At 38.3% G+C, this 22,040-nt stretch overlaps 1 protein-coding gene across 1 annotated transcript in view; it reads left to right on the top strand.

Annotated features, from left to right (window-relative positions):
- LOC139145040 (atrial natriuretic peptide receptor 1-like) overlaps nucleotides 1-22,040 on the top strand; it is a 59,782-nt gene that overhangs the window by 24,155 nt on the left and 13,587 nt on the right. Inside the window, exons 3-20 of the mRNA XM_070715961.1 lie at nucleotides 60-298; nucleotides 2,568-2,673; nucleotides 3,859-4,058; nucleotides 5,949-6,062; nucleotides 6,630-6,765; nucleotides 9,100-9,251; nucleotides 9,968-10,082; nucleotides 10,419-10,500; nucleotides 12,436-12,529; nucleotides 13,437-13,673; nucleotides 14,674-14,778; nucleotides 15,204-15,275; nucleotides 16,527-16,698; nucleotides 17,652-17,801; nucleotides 18,225-18,399; nucleotides 19,046-19,186; nucleotides 19,727-19,919; nucleotides 21,974-22,040. The exon at nucleotides 21,974-22,040 is cut by the window's right edge and continues 207 nt beyond it. Coding sequence (XP_070572062.1) covers nucleotides 60-298; nucleotides 2,568-2,673; nucleotides 3,859-4,058; nucleotides 5,949-6,062; nucleotides 6,630-6,765; nucleotides 9,100-9,251; nucleotides 9,968-10,082; nucleotides 10,419-10,500; nucleotides 12,436-12,529; nucleotides 13,437-13,673; nucleotides 14,674-14,778; nucleotides 15,204-15,275; nucleotides 16,527-16,698; nucleotides 17,652-17,801; nucleotides 18,225-18,399; nucleotides 19,046-19,186; nucleotides 19,727-19,919; nucleotides 21,974-22,040 — 2,550 coding nt within the window. The remainder of the gene's footprint in view (nucleotides 1-59; nucleotides 299-2,567; nucleotides 2,674-3,858; nucleotides 4,059-5,948; nucleotides 6,063-6,629; nucleotides 6,766-9,099; nucleotides 9,252-9,967; nucleotides 10,083-10,418; nucleotides 10,501-12,435; nucleotides 12,530-13,436; nucleotides 13,674-14,673; nucleotides 14,779-15,203; nucleotides 15,276-16,526; nucleotides 16,699-17,651; nucleotides 17,802-18,224; nucleotides 18,400-19,045; nucleotides 19,187-19,726; nucleotides 19,920-21,973) is intronic.

The following is a 22,040-nucleotide window of genomic DNA, read 5'->3' as shown; positions in this document are numbered from 1 at the left end:
ACTAACAATATCTCTTGAAAATACCAAATATTTTCATCTATTCCTATCTGTGACCAAAGCCTGTATACCAGCTGCCCAACTATCCGCCTACTGGGACCTGCCTATCATTTCCTGGTTTGCCTTTAAGAAGGACTTCAACGAAAAAGACTACTACACAAGCTTGGCTCGCACCTTCGGACCGTTCAGCAGAATGGCCGAATTCTTTCTCCAGATCTTCGCCAAGTACGAATGGAGCCGCGCTGTTCTGCTTTCATCCAGTGAGCTCTTGTGGGATGATGCCTGTGCATCGTTCAGCAGGGTAAGTGTTAAGAAACCCTAAATTCTTACAAACAAAATTATTGTATGGAAATAACAAACTAAAAGGCCATTGCACACGAATAGTCTTTACATATAGTACTGGTCAAACGGCATTATCATTGTTTATTTTACGCCTCTGAGGCTAACATATTATAATATATATATATATATATATATATATATATATATATATATATATATATATATATATATATATATATATATATATATATATATAATTTTGTCTATATGTCTATACACATACAATCTTGAATCGTTATTGTTGATATAATGACAAGCACAAAGTATATATATATATATATATATATATATATATATATATATATATATATATATATATATATATAGTTGAATTAAGAACTCGATCTAGAACTCGATCTAGAACTCGATTGACGCGCAATGTCTTCAAAGGACGCGTAAAAATTGTCGAGGGGACTGAATGGCGGCAATGAAAAGCGTGAAGATATGAAAGTTATGGCGACATTTTTTAATGCAAAAATGTCGTTTTTAGATTGTTCAAAACCACACAGGAAAGAAATTGGAAAAGCTGATGTCACAAATCGATGGTACAATGTTGTTTTTAACGGTAAAGTGATTGACAGGTTAATTTACAGTGTTATGAGTTAAAGTAGTGTTGCCAATTTGGATATTTTGTGCCAATGATCGTATTCGCCCGTGATGAAATGGGTGTACTGTGACATTGCGCGATCTGTGTTTACCCTCCCTCTAGAAAGGATATCACAGCCATCATGTTATATGGCAAACACCGTTTTCACGAAGGGAGGGAGGAATGGCATAAGCAAAATTATTATCGTTAGTGTAGAGATACATACTTGCGTCTTCCTTTTGCTATTGACTAGATTTTGGGGTTAAGACAATCAGAAATTTTGTGTTCCTGTTTAAAACATATCCAAAGTCTGTTACCCATCAGGTCACACAAGTGTTTTCTCAAGGTATGAACTACCGCTTAATTCAAGAGTCTGTGTCCCAAGTCAATGCAGGACCTCATGGTTATGTATACGCATGGAATGCGATCAGCATCAGTACTGGAATTATAATAGCGGAAAGTTTATTTTCCTAGCAATGCCATTGATTGAAATGATCATCATAATACCTTTATGGACATATGTACCTTTGAGTGCATACACGATATCTAGGCTGTAGGTTACTCGTACCTCTGAGCCAAATTTTAATTCAAAGGCATACTTATACAATAGGTACGGCATTGATTGACTAATCTATACGTTTGTGAGGTCATGGAAGTAGTTGTACAGCAGCAGATATGATGATAATAGATGCCAAAAGAAAACATATATTTATAAATATCTAATGTAAAACGTTTTTGCTACCGAGTGAAGATCGAGTGATCCAAGATGGCGGACAGGGAAAATTAGGAATTAAAATGCCTCATTATCTGCTGTGAAAATAAACAAGTTTTATACAGATCGGTCCGTCTATCTCTGAAATGGGTGACTTGAAAGAAAAAAATATTAATGCTATTTTCAATGTTTTAAATCAAACTGCAATGTTTTATTGTTTCAAATATATATCTTTGTAATGTTTTCAATGTAAAAATCTTGCAAGCTTGTGCTTTAGGTATTATTAAAGCAATTTTATTCCATATCGAGGACTTAATATCGGTTTTAAAGACTTCTCCACCCTGTCACACATTGTAAAGAATGCAGCTCAATGAGTAGAACTATGAGGGAATTATTATCAAAAGTAGTGAAAATACGGTAAAGGAATGTGGAAACTTGGATTAAGTTTTTCGGAAATTATTGAAATGACACAGTAAAGTGGTGAAATTGTAAAGGACAGTGTTCCCTATAGTTTTACCTTTGAAACTAGAACTTGGGTCTATTGGTTTTAAATGCTAATCCATCGTTATGATATGTGGAGGTATTGTATGTCTTCTCGTTCCTATCTCAGTGATATCAATCCTATAAAGAAAATTCTAATTCATGCAAATATATGAAGATTCTTAGGATTTTTATTTGCCACTCCTACAAATTTACGATTACCCAGTTTTAGTTAAATAGTATACAAATTATCACTTTTTATGGTCACCTTGAAAACACTACCATGGTACACCCTGTGTTCCGAGGGCTGCCAATTATTTAGTTATTTATTTACTTCTTATTTATTATTCAGTTATTATTATTTATTTTATTTCTATTTATTTATTTATTTATATTTTATTTATTTTGTATGTATGTATGCATTTATTTATGCCCTAATGCTCTTTGCAGGTATTTCATGAGAACAACATAACTGTGTCATACCATGGAGTATTCACCGTGCTGTCGACATCAAAATTAAACTCGCTGTTCGAAAATGTAATGGAAGAGGGGCGTAGTAAGCAGCATTTCATTTGTTTCGTTTTTTGCTTTTGTTTTCATGCACAGCAATATTATTTTATTTTATAGACTTATGTCACAATAGTACGGATCTGCTCGGTAATAACCTCATGTGTGCAGTAGCGCTGTACAGCATTTGCGAGTTCCTTAAAAACGTTTGGATTACCTCGCACATCAAGAAACCGCGCTGAGATTTGCAAGTCATTCGTTGACTTAATGCCTGTAATGCTGAAAATGAGTGTCAGCTGAATCACAATATCTGTAAACACGATTTGAACTAATTTGGGATAATTGGATTTTCATATTTTTAAATATCTCAAAAGTGTTAGGTGCCGGATTGTTGACTGTTGTAATAATACAAATTACTCATAAAAACAAGTGTGTAACTTAAAAAGGAAAGCAGATGAGATTACATTTAAATTATTTCCAAATTTAAATTATTTCCAAACAGCCAATCAGGTATAGAACAGCCTTAGTTTCCGACTTCTTAAGTTGCTGTAAATAATGACAACGTACCTACCAATCAAATATAAACTTCCGCTGCTGCTGCACATAGCCAGGAAACGATAGGTTTTGTATTTTTAACCAGAGTAAAAAAGGATGCTTGAAAATTGACGATCAGCCTTATGTAATATCTTTTCTTTATCGGCATTAATTTTACGACACGGGTTTTCTCGTTTCTCTATCGATCCGTTCAATATGTCAGAATAAGCAATCGACCGTTTATTTAAGAATATGCTCTCCTTGGATGCATTGAAGCTGTGATATCGAAGTATCAGACGGGAGTTAGTACGTTAGGATATCATGTAGACTCATGAAAAGATTCGGTACAACGCAATGTCACCAATTCTTCATTCGACCCATTGGGTTACCTCTCCGCCTGTCTCTTATTATTTCTTTGGGAGGTCCAGGTTTCGATTGTTGCCGGTCTTGGAGTAACCCTTCCTAACCTCGGGATGATAAAAACTGAAAATTTTAACATTTTTTTAGATTAATTCGCCTTTTTGCAGAGATTTTCTAGCAGTGGCACCTTAATACAAACAGTTAAACTAAACTGCATGTAGGAGTAAAAATTTTCGGGTTCCAACAATCTGTTCAATATAACAATTTGTGTGACGTGTTCATAATTTATACAGTTTGTTCTTTGACTCACGTTTCACCTCCGTATACTTGCTTGTTTCAGTTGTGATAATATGTGCCCCGCGGTCCAACAGACGCAGGATAATGCTGAAGGCTTATGACCTTGGTTTGTGCAGTGGAGAATACGTGTTCTACACGGTTGATATGCTGCCGAGCAGTTTCCTTGAAGACATCTCCGACACCTATTACGGCACAGATGGCAGAGAAGCTGATGTAGTGGAAGCATTCAAGGCAGTGTTTCATGTACGTTGACACACCATTATCATAGGTTGTTGTACAGTGTACTTCGTAGTTTTGGGTAGAGATAATTTAAAAAATAAAACATTTCAAGTAAGGACGTAAATATGCTAACAACTGGTCTCGTCACAAAACTTAAGAATGCATCAAAGAATTACGAAATACAATTAGACAACTAAATATCTCAGACATATTTCACGGCTACAGGGGTCAAAATACACTTTGTTTACGCAGCTTATTAAATGGTACTTCCATTCACTCTAAAATAGAATTTAGCAATAGTTGATTCGCTTGCCGAAGTCGTAATGAAAGTCCTTCCGGAAATCTCAGAAAGGATTATATGACTTTTTTTATTCAGAGGATACCGAAATGGCCTTTGAGGGCGCGCTCGGGAGCAAAGAGAAGTTACTGTTGTCAAAACCATAAATATGTTTCTTGATGTTTCGACGGTGTTCAGACAATGTTTTTATTTCTCTCTGCGTTAACATAGTTCCTTATGGACCGTGTCAGATTATTGCATATATTCAAGAAACGAAATTCTTTCGTTTAAATCAAAACCCCCTCCCCCTCATCCTAAACGAAAGTTCAAAAGCGCGAAATGTTGGTGTCTGCCTGAGAGTACAATGCAGCATTTTGTTATAGCTACTGAAGAATATGTATCCCCTGACTACATTACATCGTCAAATAATCAATCAAATTTATGTACTAACCACCGTCAGCATGACACGAAAGAGTTAGAAATAGTTACAGCTAAATTCGTAAGCATGAGAGTGCAGTTTTTGTTTATTCTTACACACAATGTAAAAGAAAAATTGCAATCACAAAATAAAAGTGTGAAAGTGAAGTTCACTAATTGAATGGAGGTCAAACCCCCTCCCCCCGTATACGAATGAATTTCGCTTCTTGACAATTTGAGACTGTCCCTAAGGTCGACGTTCCATCATGCATCACAACTCCCCTCTGCAAATACTTAGCATATGCGCTCACGATTCAAGGCAAGACACCGGATGCTGAAAGAACTCAAATTTAAAGGAGCCAGTCTTGCCCCGTGACTGAACAGGCGGCTTTGCTTTCTGGGGCGTCATTGCTCGGCTGTTGCTATTAATTTACAGTAGTATTAAAGGGACAAAGTTGGCCATTTTTCTTGAATTTTGTTTGATACGAGATACTATTTATATTGTTGGACATGTTGAAAGATACTGAATGAATGGGTGACCATGCATATATAACATGCAACAGAAGCAACGATTGTAATAGCAGGGTTATCCTAGACTGGCTCCCAGTCGCTTGTTTTTTGTCCGCAGCAGTTACTGGTTAGTGTGGGCCAACGCGTTCACCAAACGGTCTACGTACCAGCGTACGTCTAACGTGTCAGTCTCCGAAAGTTTATTCTCTAAATTTATTCTGTTTTCATATTTACATGCCAACACACTCGGAGATAGTATAGGGTTATCCCTTTAATCACCACCATTTGTTCTATGTTGCTCACCTAGCGCGCCTAGCAGTTTTTGTTCGACAAGGTCAAATTTTCCATTCCAATCGAGCAATTTCGATGGTAAATTCTTCCTCCAATTCTTTCATCTTAATTTGAAAAAAATGGATGTTAAAGTCTTTCCCAGTCTGCCAATTTTACTATCGAGGGAGCGTTGTTGACTGGCCCGCTCGTAGCTGTTGCAGTAGACCCGTAGCGTTATTTACCAATGTGTCGCTGCACCATGTCGTCTTCTCATCATACCGGCCTCCGAAGCAGCAGAGTTTGGCCTGGCTCTCGAAGATCCAAACACACGCTGAAGGTGACGGCAACTATTTAGGCAATAGAATTGTAAAAAGTTCTAAATCTTTGCCAGCATTTTTGTCACGGAATATGAAATGACGACTCGTCGTTTATCGCTCTAGGTCACCCTGTCACAACGATCCGAGGACACTCGAGTTGAATTTCGCGATGAGGTCATCAGCAAACTAAGTGAACCACCATGGAATATTACAATAGATTCTAACTCGGGACAAACCGTAAGTGGTATATATATATATATATATATATATATATATATATATATATATATATATATATATATATATATATATATATATATATATATATATATGCATATATAGGCATATATACAATAACACAAATTACTTCAAGTAAATTACGTTTCATGCGTGTAGCAATCTTCAGGTCTGAAGACTGCTAGATGCATGAAACACAACAGATATAATCACTTTGTACTTGACGCCCTGTTTTAAGCGTTGAGCACTGTAAGTTCCCACAAGGACATCCGTATACAGAGAGAGAGAGAGAGAGAGAGAGAGAGGAGAGAGAGAGAGAGAGAGAGAGAGAGAGAGAGATGATAGTTATACTGGCGGACGAAACATAGACGTTTACGTATTTGTAGCGTTTACAAAGCAGGGCTGCTGGAGGGGAGACAAATTCGAGTGGAAAGTGTCTTCTTGAAGAAAATAAATTGGTGTGGTACATCCAAATAATGGACTCGTGTTAAAATTCATGATGTTCGCAACGATTTCTTCACCCAGGCACACATGCTCACTGTCAACATTCTGCTTGTCTTTTTCTAGGGAAGTCGCTTCGCTGGCTTCTTGCACGATGCCGTCATTCTGTACGCCATCGCCCTCAACAACACACTGACCAAGGGCTTCAGCTCCAGTAATGGCAACGTTGTCATTAATCAAATCAAGAATACATATTTCAACGGTAGGTCACAACATGCACAGTCGGAGGTCACTACATGCACAGACGGTACTGTCCATGCAACATACAAGCCAACCTTCTGAACAACCTCCGTTCGACAAGTTCTGTTTCGTATGCTTCAAAGTCAGCCCCCGATAGTGGTAGGCCAAAAGAATATAGTAAAAGTTTGACAGTCCGAATACCTTGCCCCGAGGTGCATGCTATCTTATATAGCTGTAACTTGTGATCACATTTTTAATTTCTGATATCAAGAGGAACAGCATGATGAGCCGCGATAAAGGTTTTCCGTGCACAAACGAAATAAAGTCTTGAATAATTTCATCAAAGCCATTCAACACATCATTCACATCAAGCATATTTATTTTTTGTGTCTATTAGCCACAGTCCGACCGATGCATAAATCATTCCAACAAATAGAGTAGTTTCGTCTTCTTCCCTCTCAAGAGGCAAACAGCTGTAACTTTTAATGTCATATTTTTCCACAATTTTCATTCTTGTTCTGCTCCCTTGTGCATGTTGACACCAATTATCTAGCTTGTCAACACAGCGTCGTTCGGCGTTGAATGCCTCGTTATTGTTTGCGATTGAGTTCTTGTCAGGACTGACACTGACTTTTCAAAACTAGCCGTGAATGCAGTCCACACATGCATAGACTGAATTGAGCTCAACACTATGTATCTCAACATGCGCTGGGGAGAAGAACAAAAAACTCTAGACACTAAAATAAAAATAGTGAAAAAAAAATCATCAGCAGGGAACTTACAGCTATCGGCCCTTTACAGTATGTTAGAATACATGATATCATCTTCTATACACAACAAATTTCATATTCTGTGAAATCTGATTGTAGACATATTAATTGTCGTCAGGACTAAAACTCTGTCGTCAACAATAACATGGAACAGTAAACACACACACCTGACTTGTTGTGCTGACAATTTGAACTCTCGTAAGGCCAAAATCAAAACTGTTCGTGTTTCCTGCATCATACGTTTCAGAAAGAGAACAGGTAGGTAATACTAGGTAGATAGGAATGTTTAAAAATAGTTTTACTGTTTTAATATGAAAATATCAGAAAAAGTATTTCCAGATTATTATACACATTTTCATATACACCTTATTGTAGTGTCCCTGTCTTGAAGACAAGAATCTCATTAAGGTACCCTTCATTGCACTTTGAAACTTGGGCTGGCCGACATCACTTTCCAAGGACAAAATGACCTTGACGGAGGAGTGTAGAATATTTGCAACACCTGTTGTCCTCCCACACCTTCCCACGTACAAAGCTTTAAATGTTATGAACTCAGTCAATATTTGATGAGATCGTGAAGTGATTGCATCCATCACATGTTAACTGAGAACACGTTGGCGGTACAACAAGTGGCAATGTTCATGTTCGATTGAGGAACATGATTGAAATCTTCCTTGACTTTAACCTTTTTCACCTATTCTCGCGGGATTATACGAGAAAAACCCGCAGTCGTGAAAAGGATCGAAGTAGGTTAGGTCGGGTCACCTGAAACACTTATTTATTTATACTCCTTATTGGAATGTTACGGAAGTGCAACAACAATCTGTATTTTACATACAGAGAAATAATAGAAAATCTGACAGGGTTACAGCTAATTTCAGCGCTGGTACTTTTAATATCCAACTCGATGGTCTCTCAAATGTTGGACTCTCTCACAGCCTTTCGCTGGCTGCACATGGTGGCTCGTGTAGCCTAGCTCAGTGAGCTGGTGCAGTTACAACCTTGCCACTTTTCCAACAAATGTCCAGATAACTTTTGGCCAAAATCTTGTTCCGCTATCTAACAAATTGTGTACCTCTTAGAACCGAAAAAATGTAAAATATTTGAACTCCTAAAACATTGCGTATTTGAATTCTGACAACCCATCACGATATCTAATGAGACATCCCGTTTGCTGCGGCATTTGACCAACTAGTGAGAACAACCTCCATCTCATTAATGTGTTCGTACAAGAAAGTCCAGCGTTTAAGCTCATTTTTGTGGACAGGGGATATTTATGAATAAATGAAAAGTGAAATTAAATGAATAAATTTATTAGCTCGTTTTCATTCGATAAGCTTATTAAAAGAGCAGGATGAATTTCCAATGCTGATGAATGGTAAGCACATAACCCATGACTGCCATCATCATGATCATCATGATCATCATCATCATCATCATCATCAATCATACTACCAATAACCACAACCACCGCCACCACCATCATGATGATGATCTAGCCGAGCCAAATTTCGCTGTTTGATTTTGAGAAACGCTGAACGGATTTCATTCTCTAATGCAACTTCTATGCATCTTCTTTCTTCAAGGCATGACGGGAACTGTGTATATCGACGAGAATGGCGACCGTTCCCCGGAGTTTGAGGTCCATGACCTGCAAGAGGGTAGTGTTATGAGCAAAATATCTGAACTGGTGCACACTGACAGTGAGGGCGTTGGCACTGCGGTATATACGTCATTGGTGAATAGAATTCGTTGTGGTGGCACACATGAACAAATACAGCAGACAAGTTAAAAATTGATAATGATATAATTGGCATAGACAAAACATTTGCGAAACAATCGTCTTCAAAACTCTGCGTATATACTTCCTCTGAGTTCTACCCTTCGGCGGTATGAAAGCCCATGAGGGATGTTTTTGGAAGAAAAAATATATATTATCTCGTGTGCATGAGATACTATCTTGCGCGCACTATGCTTACACGTGTCTCCTCACAAATTACCCATTTTACGAGTGTTTTAGTTCTAACTGAAATCTTACGATTTGATGACGTTTTGATCCGCCAGAGACAATTTTACCAAAACTTCAATTTTTCACTAATCCGTTGAAAGAGTGGGCGTACAGAGTGACCGGTGAAGACTTCATAGAATGTGATAGAATTTTTTTGTCTTCAAACGAAAATTGCTTCTCGTTTTGTCGTCCCTATGTGAGGTTGCTGTTTCTTCTCACCGAATTTTTGTTGTTGTTGTGTTTTTATCACAGAGGATAAGTGCAGGTTTGAGACTATAAACGATATGTAGTCACATCCGGTTTCTCAAGAGTACAATAGAAAACAGTGTCGACGACTTAAACATGATTATCCTTAAATTTCTGTACCTTTGCCGGTGGCGAAAAGAACGACAACGGTTTTGGTGATATTTTCTCAATCCACTATGACCCTTTTCTTGAATCCCTAGGAGTTTATTGAGTTCAGTGAACCTAAATGGCCGGACGGCAGAGTTGGGTCACAGTACGCGCCTCCTGACATACCAGTCTGCGGTTTTCTTGGGGAATATTGCAATGACACGGACAGTAAGTAAAAGAAAAGTATTCGAAAATCCACAATTTTAACATCTCCCATAACAAAGCGAAACTGATTCCTCTAGCAACCAACTTGTTCAATGAAAGATGCCTTCAACCCGTTTGCTTATGGAACAAACAAAGATATGGCCGTCAATATCCGACTTCTACCGGAAATGTGTATCGGAAATAATCGTACATCCGTACTTTCATATAGAATTAAAAAATATCCATTGCGCCAGCAAAAATCTAATGACTGTATCTTATAACTGTGCAGGGAAATAGACCAGTTTTGGACACATGAACTAAAACAGCCATTTTGTCGCACTTTTCACTTTCATCTTACAGACAGTACCACTTATATCATAGTGTTTTCGCTGGTCGTCGTTGCTATTATATTCGGCGTCAGCATATTCGTAACGCTTTACAGGTAAGGGTAATGACTGGCTTGCATGCATGCCTAGATAGATAGATAGATAAATAGATAGATAGATAGATAGATAGACAGGACAGACAGACAGACAGACAGATAGATGGATAGATAGATAGATGGCTAGATAGATAGATAAACTGAATACATAAATATTTATTCGCCAGAAACGACAAAACATTCACAATGTTTGCTTTTCAACTCAAGAAAGATCATAATTCTGGCTGGAGCCACAAAATAGTTCTTAAGAAACTAGTGGAGCTTGTGGCCCCAAAATAAGCTGTGCGTGAAATGCGTTGAATTTGCATCAGGCTGACAATTAAAGTTTAAATACGAAAAAATCAATAAATAAATATAACTCAGACTGGTGAAAGTAAGGTGACAGAAGCTCAACATAGGTATGAGCAAGACGATTTGAGTTAACATGGGACATTTGTATATGATGTGAAAAATTTGTTTGAGCTTATTAAGATAGAATGTGCCTCGGGCACAGGTTTTCGGATTCTCAAATATTTACAATACCTTTTTGGTCTACCACTTGTGGGGGCACAATTTAAAGCCCACGGAGAAATAAAGTTTTCACCGACTTATTTTTGCGAAAAATCGAACATTTCATTTTCCTCCGAAGAGTTAACATAGGGACGGCGGTAATTTTGAATTTAAAGTGTCGGTAAATAGTGAGTAATTTGTTTCTTTGGTGCAAAACTTTGCACGGTTACCCCTGATGTTTATTCTTAACTTGTAAAAAGAATAATTGAAAGTTTCCTAGTAGAAAGTTTGTGCAAATGTTTTGGTCGTTCACTTTCGAGGCGCGAACTACCTTAAGAATACTTGTGGCAGAAAGGAATCACAATTGACTCGCGATTGTTATTTTCCTATAAAATAAAAGACTCGTTAAACAAAAAAATCGGAAAGGGTAAACCTAGATTTCTATCATCCTCTATCAACATGCATGCAGTTATCCGAATAACTGCAATGTTTTTTTTTCGGAGAAGGAATTTACTCGCACGTAAAGTAGCATAATACTTGCACAAACTTGTACTTGTGGCTTCAACTCGAGTGGACTTTGAGAGTATACCGATACGTATCTCCATGTAGAGAGTTGACATCAAATGTCTTGCAATTTTTCTCAGTGTAGAGACTAAGTTTTGAATTCTACCCATTATAGGACAATAGCCTTTTACCACATCAACATTGATTGGTGACAGAATGAGCGTGACTAGTTTCACAGTCTTTATATACTTACTAGTAATTCATGGAGCTCCAATAACGGGTGCCGATGGACAGGACGTTATTCTCAAGCTTCAACCCTTTGAGAGCTGTAATTTTCTCCTGCCAAAATTTTAGTGCAAAATTTTACCAGTTTTTATGAATTTTTCTGTAATTTTTTTTTATAATTTTGGACCAAATGGACATCACTTTTCATTGGCTTCAGTTTTTTTTCTCAAAATTTTGGCAAAAATCTGAGAAATTTGACGGGGGTTTATGTTAGGAAAGGGACAAAAATAGACTTTGGCGCTAAAAGGATTAAACTAGAACTTCATAGATCTTGGATCCATAACGACAGGTGACACTAGTACGGACAGTTAGAATGAATTTGTAATGGCAACAGCTTCAACAGGACTCCAATAATGAACAAGCTGAGATATTCTGTCGAGAAAAAAGGGAAGACCTATTTGTCCGGAGAAATCCCTATTGCACCATTGTTCAAAAGTCACGTTTTTAAAAAAACTAGGTGATGATACAACGAAACTTAACGTAAGACAATGCATAGTTACTGTAGTATTCAGCTATTGCAGTAACAACTAGAATATACAACTTTATTTTACTGATTTTGAATTCATGTAAAAGTTTTCGTTCCGGAGACAGTTGATTCTACGATACAACTGTAATAGAAAAAGTACTCCTGTATGATAAATTTTCCCTTTTTTATAGAAAAACACAAACCGAAAACCGTCTTCTTAGTATGCGCTGGAAAATCGACTACAGTAACATTTACATAATCAAGCAGGCACGACTCGGAAGTCAGGTAAGACCGTTTTATATCACTACACAGTTCAAAAGATTACAATGACAAGGGCAAGCAAACAAGAAAACCCGAAAAATTGTTGATAAGAACACAAGGAATAATTACATTGTTCCTGTAGCCAATTTAGATTTTGTAGGAAAACTGCAAATGTTAGACCCACCTTGAGGACGTAAAAAGATAATACTGAAATTGTTTTACTTTTTTAGGGCATTATTTTTGTGCGTATTTTTACAGTTTTTATTTGTTTTGTTTTGTGGCAATGCTCAGAATTTGTTCTGTCAACACTGCCCTGTATATGTTATGTCTCTATTATTTTGGACAGTTTGTAAAACGTAGACTCCAAGTCACCAAAGAGAATGTAAGTAGCGGGTATAGCGAGTGCGATGTATCCAAGACTACAAAAAATTGTATACACAAATTAATAATGAATAATTAGTAGAATTCCTTTACTTACCCATCTTTCGAGTTTTCTATTTATGCAGGTCTGCAGGGATTCCGTTCTTCTGTTTTGTCCTCCTTAAACCCTGATCCCTGATCAGCGTGTTCGTGTAATTAGAATGCCTCTCTCTACTCTATCAGAGAATCTGAACTTCACATTTTCTGTATTGTCGGTAGCATGCAACGGCCCAATTCCTGTCTGTGGATGTCCACCCAATTTTCGATATCTGTACCTACCGATCTGTAAGTTAGTACATGTCTGTGTTTGTTCATATGTCGGCCTGTCAGTTTGTCGTGAACTCTCTCTCTCTCTCTCTCTCTCTCTCTCTCTCTCTCTCTCTCTCTCTCTCTCTCTCTCTCTCTCTCTCTCTCTCTCTCTCTCTCTCTCTCTCTCTCTCTCGTGTCCACGTGCGACATGTAGTCCGTTCTACTATCTGCGTGTATCACGGTATATCTGCTTTCCCTCCAGCCGAGCATTAGCAGCGGGGAGTCTGAAGGCGAAAATGAGGGCGACAACATATCTAAAGCTACGTCGAAGGCGTCAACTCTGCATTCTTCTCAAACCACCAGCAGTGGAAACTTCTATATTGGAAACATGCAGCTCTTCATCAAAGTCGGTCGCTATCGGGGCACCCTGGTCGCCGTCAAGGACATACAGAAGGACCACATACAGATCACTAAGACCGTGCTTATAGAGTTGAACGAAGTAAGGATCCGTCACACAATAAGTACTCACAGCTTAACCCTTTGAGCGCCAAAGTCAATTTTTGTTGCCTATATCAAAACATATGGCATTGCCAGTCAATTTTTTCTAATTTTTGCTAAAATTTTGATAAAAATCTGAAGCCAATAAAATATGATGTTCATTTGGTCCAAAATTGTCAAAAAATTGCAGAAAAATTCACAAAATTGGTAAAATGTTGCACACTATAATTTTGGGGGAAAAATTGCAGCGCTCAAAGGGTTAATACCTTAAGAACATTGGGCGCAATATCCATAATGAACACAGCAGAGTATCCGGTGGCGTCCTGTATCTTTATGAAACAACTCCGACCCCCATGGATTTTGCTGATTTGTAAAGTTACTCTCTGTGGGAACAATCTTCTTGTCACGTCCTGTTGCTATTGACTATTTTGCGTGGTTTTAAGGTAGTATGCAGCTGTTATAATCGTCAATAAAAATTAAAGATCACAGTGCAATAGAAAAGAATTACCTAAAATTAACAGACATTAAAATTCGTAATGGCCGCTACTTATGTATTGAATCCATGGGGCAAAATAAATAATCAATTCCCATGTGCTGCAAAGAAAGACACGAGATCTTCATTTACTCCACAATCTTGAGAGAATGAGTTCACGCAAGCAGTAAGGTAAGAAAATTATTGGGAAAAAAGTGGAGAATCTGCTAATATCTGTCCAAGACAGTTTGGAGACCAAACCACAAAAAATCAATCTGCTTCTGCTAAGGACACATTTCTTCTGTTTTTGAATGATAAACCAGTGGCTAGGATCAGGCCTAAGTCTCTGATTTCAGACACTCAATTTAAATTACGCCCGTCTATGGTATAATCTTGTCAAATAACAACAGATAAACTCACCCTTTCCAGGGCAGAAGAAGGTTGTGCTATAGTGTTCTGATTTACGTCTTAAATACTGAAATCGCCATTTTCACCAAACTGTCAATTTTGTTGTGTGATTTACGCACAGACCAGAGAAATGAACCATGAAAATGTCAACCCGTTCGTTGGCGCTTGCGTAGAACCTCCCAACATATGTTTGATTTGGCATTACTGTCCAAAGGGGAGCCTGCAGGTGAGTGGAAATATCTTCGGTGTACTAGTATAGCCTACAATATTTCAGTGTGCGAGTGTGCCAATTCCATTTAAATCGCTACTGAAAACATATCGCCTTGCGTTCACGGCAGAACGATCACCTGATAATGTCGACGACATATCACCAAAATAGATACATGTACTGCATGGTAAATCTACCAATCTCACCACCATGTGACTTACCGAATAGCTTGGAAGTTAATCCCTTACATCTCTACCTACGGGCTTAGAGTTTTTCCGGAGTCTGTTATGTCGCCATGAATTGCTAATGCAAACATGAGCCAGCTAGGTTTTCCTATCGATATCACAAAACAGAAAGAATTCCGCCACTAAACATATCATTCACACGGTCGACAGCATCGTTCTCCAATAAATCTACCAATTTCTATTTTCCTTTCACATCAGGATGTATTGGAAAATGACCAAATAAAGCTGGACCGAAGTTTCAAGTACTCCTTGCTAAATGATCTCGCTAAGGTAAGGTTGATATTGCATATACAAATAAAGTGTGACGCCCTGACCATCAACTGCATGTATTTGTGGGCGCGGGCAAGCCGGGAAAGCCAAACATTAACATGCGAGGCTTTGCGGGTCCTTTAATTCGGCTTTCCTTTCGCCCGCGTTCATAAATAAACGTTAATGGTCAGGATAGCCTCTGTTATTTCCATTATTATCAACGAGCCCAAGAAAACTGTCAAAATTTACGATAATTTCCCACGCGAAAGACAACGGGGCTCAAGAACTTGTATTACAAAAAATTTGCAAACCCGGAGCTTTTTCGAAAAAAGTATCTGAACTTGGCCCAAAAGTGCCCCTTTTATTGTAAAGTTACGATGTTTACGATACTGTGAGTTGTCAATATTATTATTCATATTCGCGGGCATGTAAACAGACCCTGTGTATTTGTGGTCAGTCACGTGGTTTAGCTCAACCAATTAAAATGCGACGGAAAGGGCATGGCAAAATATTCAACATAAGGAAAATGCTAGATAAGTTATGAAGAACCGATTCTCGAAAGACCTGGGCTAGCCATGATATTAACATTTGTACGCCGCCCTTTATTGAGTGATTCGGTGGGAGGGGGGGCACCGTGTTAACCTGGAAGTCGATACCAATCTCAGACATTTTTCTGTGTAGTTGTCGAAACCACAATCTGTCACTTAGGCGGGTAAGTAGGGACTAGTTCACATTCAAGGATTTTCAGCATGTCACACGCCTTATCGCCCTGTCCCTTGCCTTCTTCTGTCAATGTAAAAAACAAAACAAAACAAAACAAAACAAAAACAAAAAACAAAACAAAATATAAAATTTCCTATGGTGTCTTTGGTCTGACAAAGCTCCAATCATGTGAAAGAGTCAAACTATACTTTGTTTGTATAACTGCCAAAAAAGGTAAAAATAAAAACAATGTAAAAAAGGAGAAAAAATCTCCGTTATGGTAAAATTAAAAGGATTAATAACAGAAAGTGTTCCCTTGTAACTTTTCCTCATTATCTTAAATTTGTATTCGATTTCCTCTGTAATTCTTTTCAAACATTTGAAAAGATCTTGAGCCCCGATGAATATTACTCTCCGGTCCCCCATTCAAAATGTAAATAACTTAATGAATAAATAAATAAATACATAAATAAATAAGTAAACAGACATAAATAAATAAACTGCTATTTCACTAAGGGGGTTGTTTCAATCTCGCCACTCACGCGAACACTGTCTTTGTGTTTCATTAAGGGACTTGAGTTCCTACACAAGTCAAAGCACGGAACGGGATCACACGGAAACCTGAAGTCAACAAACTGCGTTGTGGACAACAGATGGGTCCTGAAGGTGACCGACTTTGGGGTTGCCTCCTTCATGCAAGGGCAACGTGATGTCAACGTAGGAGAGCACGAAAAATACACCCGTATGTATACATGACATAAACATTTGAGACACGTTACTGCTCATACCTTCCCTGTACTATAGAAACTTGACCAGCGTATTACGTGAACAGTCAACTTAACTGAAATTGACAACAGAAATACGAGGAAATGTTTCAACTAATATTTGTATGTGCCGATCCTAGGGATCGACCTTTGATTTGAGGACTGGACAGAAATTACAGGGGGAGGACCGATGTTTTAATTGGGGTGTGTCGCCATTTTTCGCAGACATTACAATCTTTTTTGAAGGGCCATGAAATTTCACGCATGCTTTTTGGGGAGGGTACCATTTTTTACGCAACTACGAGAAGGCAAGACATGGCCGGTATAGTGCTCCAACCCAACATATCAGATCATAATACTGGGCAAGCTGTTAACAATTTCCCCCTAAAAACAAGCTATATCTGTATTTCATATATGTTAGATAATTGATGTAAAATTTATTTTGCTTGAATTGGGAGGAAAAGTGCATGTGTGTTTGAGATTTCAACAATAATGTTGATTCACTAAACATGGCAGTCCATAAGAAAACTATGAACAATATTTTTCCAATAAAAAATAGCAATATCTTTGCATTTATAGATGTTTCACGATTGATATAAATGTAATAAATTATAATAGGTTGGTTATAAGTGCATATATGTACAAGAAATTTGAAATTTGATTCATATGTAGATATCATCGTTGCTACACCTATTGTCCGGTATATAATGTCGAAATGATCGAAAAACCATTTCCGAATATGTACAACCGTACTCAACTAACTTTGTACTTCAACATGCCGATTTTATACCAATTTGAAAGTTTGCCTGCCGTCTCTATGAGAGCCCCCGAATTCACAAATATGTTGCACTCCAAAAATTTGAAAATAAAGCAAATCGTCTTAATTCACGTTTTGAGATTCTACGCATATTTCCTCAATACATTCTCTCAGGGTTACTGTGGACATCGCCAGAAATTCTTCGGATGAATTTTCCTCCACCTTACGGAACGCAGAAAGGAGACATATATTCGTTCGGCATAATCGTTTATGAAGTCATCAACAGAACTCTTCCATACAGTTTTGACAACATCACTCCACGTGGTAAGGCAGAGAGAGAGAGAGAGAGAGAGAGAGAGAAGAGAGAGAGAGAGAGAGAGAGAGAGAGAGAGAGAGAGAGAGAGAGAGAGAGAGAGAGAGAGAGAGAGAGAGTGGAAAGGAACGTACATAGATACATACAGAGATACACACACACACACACACACACACATATATATATATATGTATATAAATACATACATACATACATACATACATACATACATACATACATACATACACACACACACACACACACACACACACACACACACATACATACATACATACATACATACATACATACATACATACATACATACATACATACATACATACATACATACATACATACATACATACATACATACATACATCAGCATTTTAAGTTTTCTGGAGAATAACATTTCTCTCCGTTTTCCTGACCAGATATAGTCAACAGGATAAGGTCTGGTGAGAGCACACCATATCGACCTGCTTTACCCGTGATGACCGACATGGGAGATGGTTTGGTAGATCTAATGGTATCTTGCTGGCAGGAAATGACCGACACAAGGCCGTCATGCAACCGTGTACGTTCAGAGCTAAAGAAACTTAGTGGAGAGTAAGTTTGACCATCTAAATTTAGAGACCTCTTAGGAGCACCTCTTTCTTGGAGAGGTGGTTTTGAGTACATTTAGTGAACAATTCCGCGACGGTCAACAGAAAGTTAGAAATCTAGCAACATAGATCCCCCTATCGATAATATTTTCACAGCATGCAATGAGTAGTACAATTGCTCAAAGTTTGCAGTCAATTTGTTTCAATAGAAATTAACTTGACCTGCAATTTTGTATTCAATCAAACTTTTCCTTAAAATTTCATAAGTACGGCCATGTCAGCACGCTGGCACATAACTCGAAATGTTTTTCAAGGAGGGACATAAGCATTGATGGAGCCATAGACCCTCGAGGGTCTATGATGGAACCTTCCAAAGAATTTTATCAAAATATATTTTCCTCATGAAGTGACTGTGTTACGGGTTAATCGGTCATGCAAGGTAGAGCTCCCGTGATGGTAGGCATTGTGATGAACAATGGACAGATTAGTCGGTGAAACTTTTGGTAATTGGAGATTGCTGAATTGTAATTTCGGCTTGCCCTGTAATGACCCTCCCCGAATATGTCATATTTAATTGCCCCTATGAAGAGACCCACAACTTATCCAGAGACTGGTTAAATTTTTATACCCATATTGACCAATCAAAACAGCAATTTCAATATCATGGATAACATCTTGAACATGATGGAGAAATACGCCAATAATTTGGAAGAAGTCGTAGAGGAAAGAACTCAGCAACTGATGGAGGAGAAGAAGAAGACGGATCGACTTCTCTACAGGATGTTACCGCCGTGAGTCTCATTGTTTTGTCTGCCTTGTCACTATCAATGCGCTTTTTGACAGATATTCGTACTCTCTAACATTTATAATATTTTTTTAGGCTTATCACTTTTTGGGGCTCATTTTGAAACTCGTGGAGTAAATTAAGTTTTCGTCGGCTTAGTTTTGCGAACACCGGGAACTTAATTTTCCCCGCAGATAACTCTGGGATGGCGGCCGTTTAGAATTTCAAATATCGGTAAATGTTGGATAATTTGTTTCTCTAGTACCAAAGTTTGCGTTCTTGATTTTTTAAGAGGATTGTTGTAAGTTTGCTTGGGGAAAGTTTGAGCAAACGTTTATTGAGTCGTTCATTTTCGAGGCGCATACTACCTAAATGCAGAAGTCAGGCGCGGTCACTACTTCTGCGTGACGGTGCATGGTCTGAATTCTGATCCTCTTTGGTTTTCAGATTTGATTTGATTTGATGTGATGTGATTTACTACGCATTCTGAATCCTAATTCTTTGAAACTTTGAAATCATGACTGAACATAATTTTCTCCCTCAACAGGAGCGTTGCCGACCAACTCAAGGTTGGCAAACAAGTTCAAGCGGAAAGCTTTGACCAAGCCACAATCTACTTCTCAGATATCGTCGGCTTTACCGTCCTCTCGTCCGAGAGTACCCCTCTGCAGGTTGTCGATCTGTTAAACGACTTATACAGCACGTTCGATGACATCATCGATAAACATGACGTGTACAAGGTGAGCCCCACTGTGCCTAAGTTATTGGTTGAGAGCTGTCATAAAACGATATTTTTCCAATGTTCAGAGTGAACTTCCTTTATATATACCTGTCTGTCTGACTGTTTATATCTGTCCATCTACCGATTAACCTGTCCGCCAGTCTCTCTCTCTCTCTCTCTCTCTCTCTCTCTCTCTCTCTCTCTCTCTCTCTGCCTGCTTACCTACCTACCTATTTATTATCCATCCATCCATCCATCCATCCATCCAATCATCAATAACTCTATTTATCACATGCACAAGCCAAGTTTGTCGTCTGCCGAACAAAAATACGGATTTATTTTCTGGTCGTTTTACGTCTCGACAACTCGCGTCTATGTCATCAATTTTTGGTGCGTCGGACCTTATTCTGCGTCGATCTTCTGTGTGCTCCTAAATATGTAAACAAACAACATGGCGGCCGATGTTTCTCCCACGATCAAAAGTCATGTAATGAAATCGATATTTTCACAGACTACGACATTACTAATCCGAACAATGTAAACACAAGAGTGTACGCCTATATATTCCGAAGGAATTACGTGAATAACTTGCGGAAACAACGAACTCGAAGCTGGTCGCGTATACCCAGGTGCAGCCAACGGAGCTATTCATCGAAAAAGCTATTCCAGGAGCAATTTTGAGGGCAGGGGAATTTTAATTTTGCTAGGGCAGGGGACATGTTTTTAGTGGTAGGGGAGCAAATTTTAGGTTTTTTTGTAGGGCAGGGCGGATATCGGTTGATTTTCCTGGGACAGGGCTTGGCGAAAAACTTTTGAGGGGAATTGTTTCCAAGGCAGGGAAAATTGCAAGTTGTTTTCGCTACAGGGCGAGGGAGCTTCAAAAATTCACAGTGGGGAGGGGAAACAGGCAAAAATAAGTGGGGAGTGGGTAAAAATGAAGTTGAGTGTGGGAGGGCAAGTCGAAAAATTTCTGTGGGAGGGCAAATTATGAACAGCTAATTAATTACCTCTTGACTTAAAATTAGTCAGTTCACATTATTTGTCATGCACAATATATCTTATCATAGTAAGGACCTTTTTAAAAGTGCATTGTTCGTTGGCTGCACCTGTATACCGTGGGTTCCGTACGTATTGCAAACAGGGTCAGGCGCCACGTTTACAGTGTTCGCGCCGTCGAGATTCAGTCGATATTTGTTCCCGAAAAATAGCGTATCTTCGTCTGTGATAAATTTCTAGGACTATGCTATCTTTGAAATAGAGTATAACTTTGCGGAAGGTAGCCTACGTGTAGACCGAGAGCTGTCATTTGCTCCACACACGAACGAACGTGAGCGCTAACGCACACGACGGACGACTGGAAATGATTGACAACTTGTGCACGGCGTATTGATATTTATTCCTAAAGTAGTTCAAAAGTTTAAACGCGGTATCGTCATGGAAAACTTATTTTATTTTGCAAAAAAAATAACGAATTCTTGGCTTGTGCATGTGATAAGTATATTATTCCCTAATATTTTCTTCGTTCAGCTCGGAAAAATACTCGTGATGTAATGACCGTGTCACCACTTGTCTTCGACTCGTGGTGACACGGTCATTACGTCACTCGTATTTTCCTTCGCTGAACGAAGAAAAATATTAGGGAATAATATCTATTTATCATTCGATCTATCAGTCTGTCTCTGTCACCTTACCTGCCTTTCTACCTGCGCATCTATCTATCCATCCATCCATCCATCCATCCATCCATCCATCCATCCATCCATCCATCCATCCATCCATCTATCTATCTATCTATCTATCTATCTATCTATCTATCTATCTATCTATCTATCTATCTATCTATCTATCTATCTATCTATCTATCTATCTATCTATCTATCTATCTATCTATCTATCTATCTATCTATCTATCTGTCTGTCTGTCTGTCTGTCTCTGTCTTTCTTTCTTTCTTTCTCTTTCGTTTCTTCTACATACCTTTAATTAGTTGTTGAACTATTGATCGGTTTCTATATATATCACCTGTTGTGTCTTCCTCAATTGTCTGACTGTCGTTCCATCATATCCCTGAAAAGGTTGAAACTATCGGGGATGCGTACATGGTTGTGTCGGGACTTCCTCAACGGAACGGAAACCGCCACG

Source organism: Ptychodera flava, chromosome 12 (genome assembly GCF_041260155.1).
Source record: "Ptychodera flava strain L36383 chromosome 12, AS_Pfla_20210202, whole genome shotgun sequence".
NCBI classification, from domain to species: Eukaryota; Metazoa; Hemichordata; class Enteropneusta; family Ptychoderidae; genus Ptychodera; species Ptychodera flava.
The sequence above is the reverse complement of the archived record's forward strand: the minus strand, read 5'-3'. Positions and strand labels throughout refer to the sequence as shown.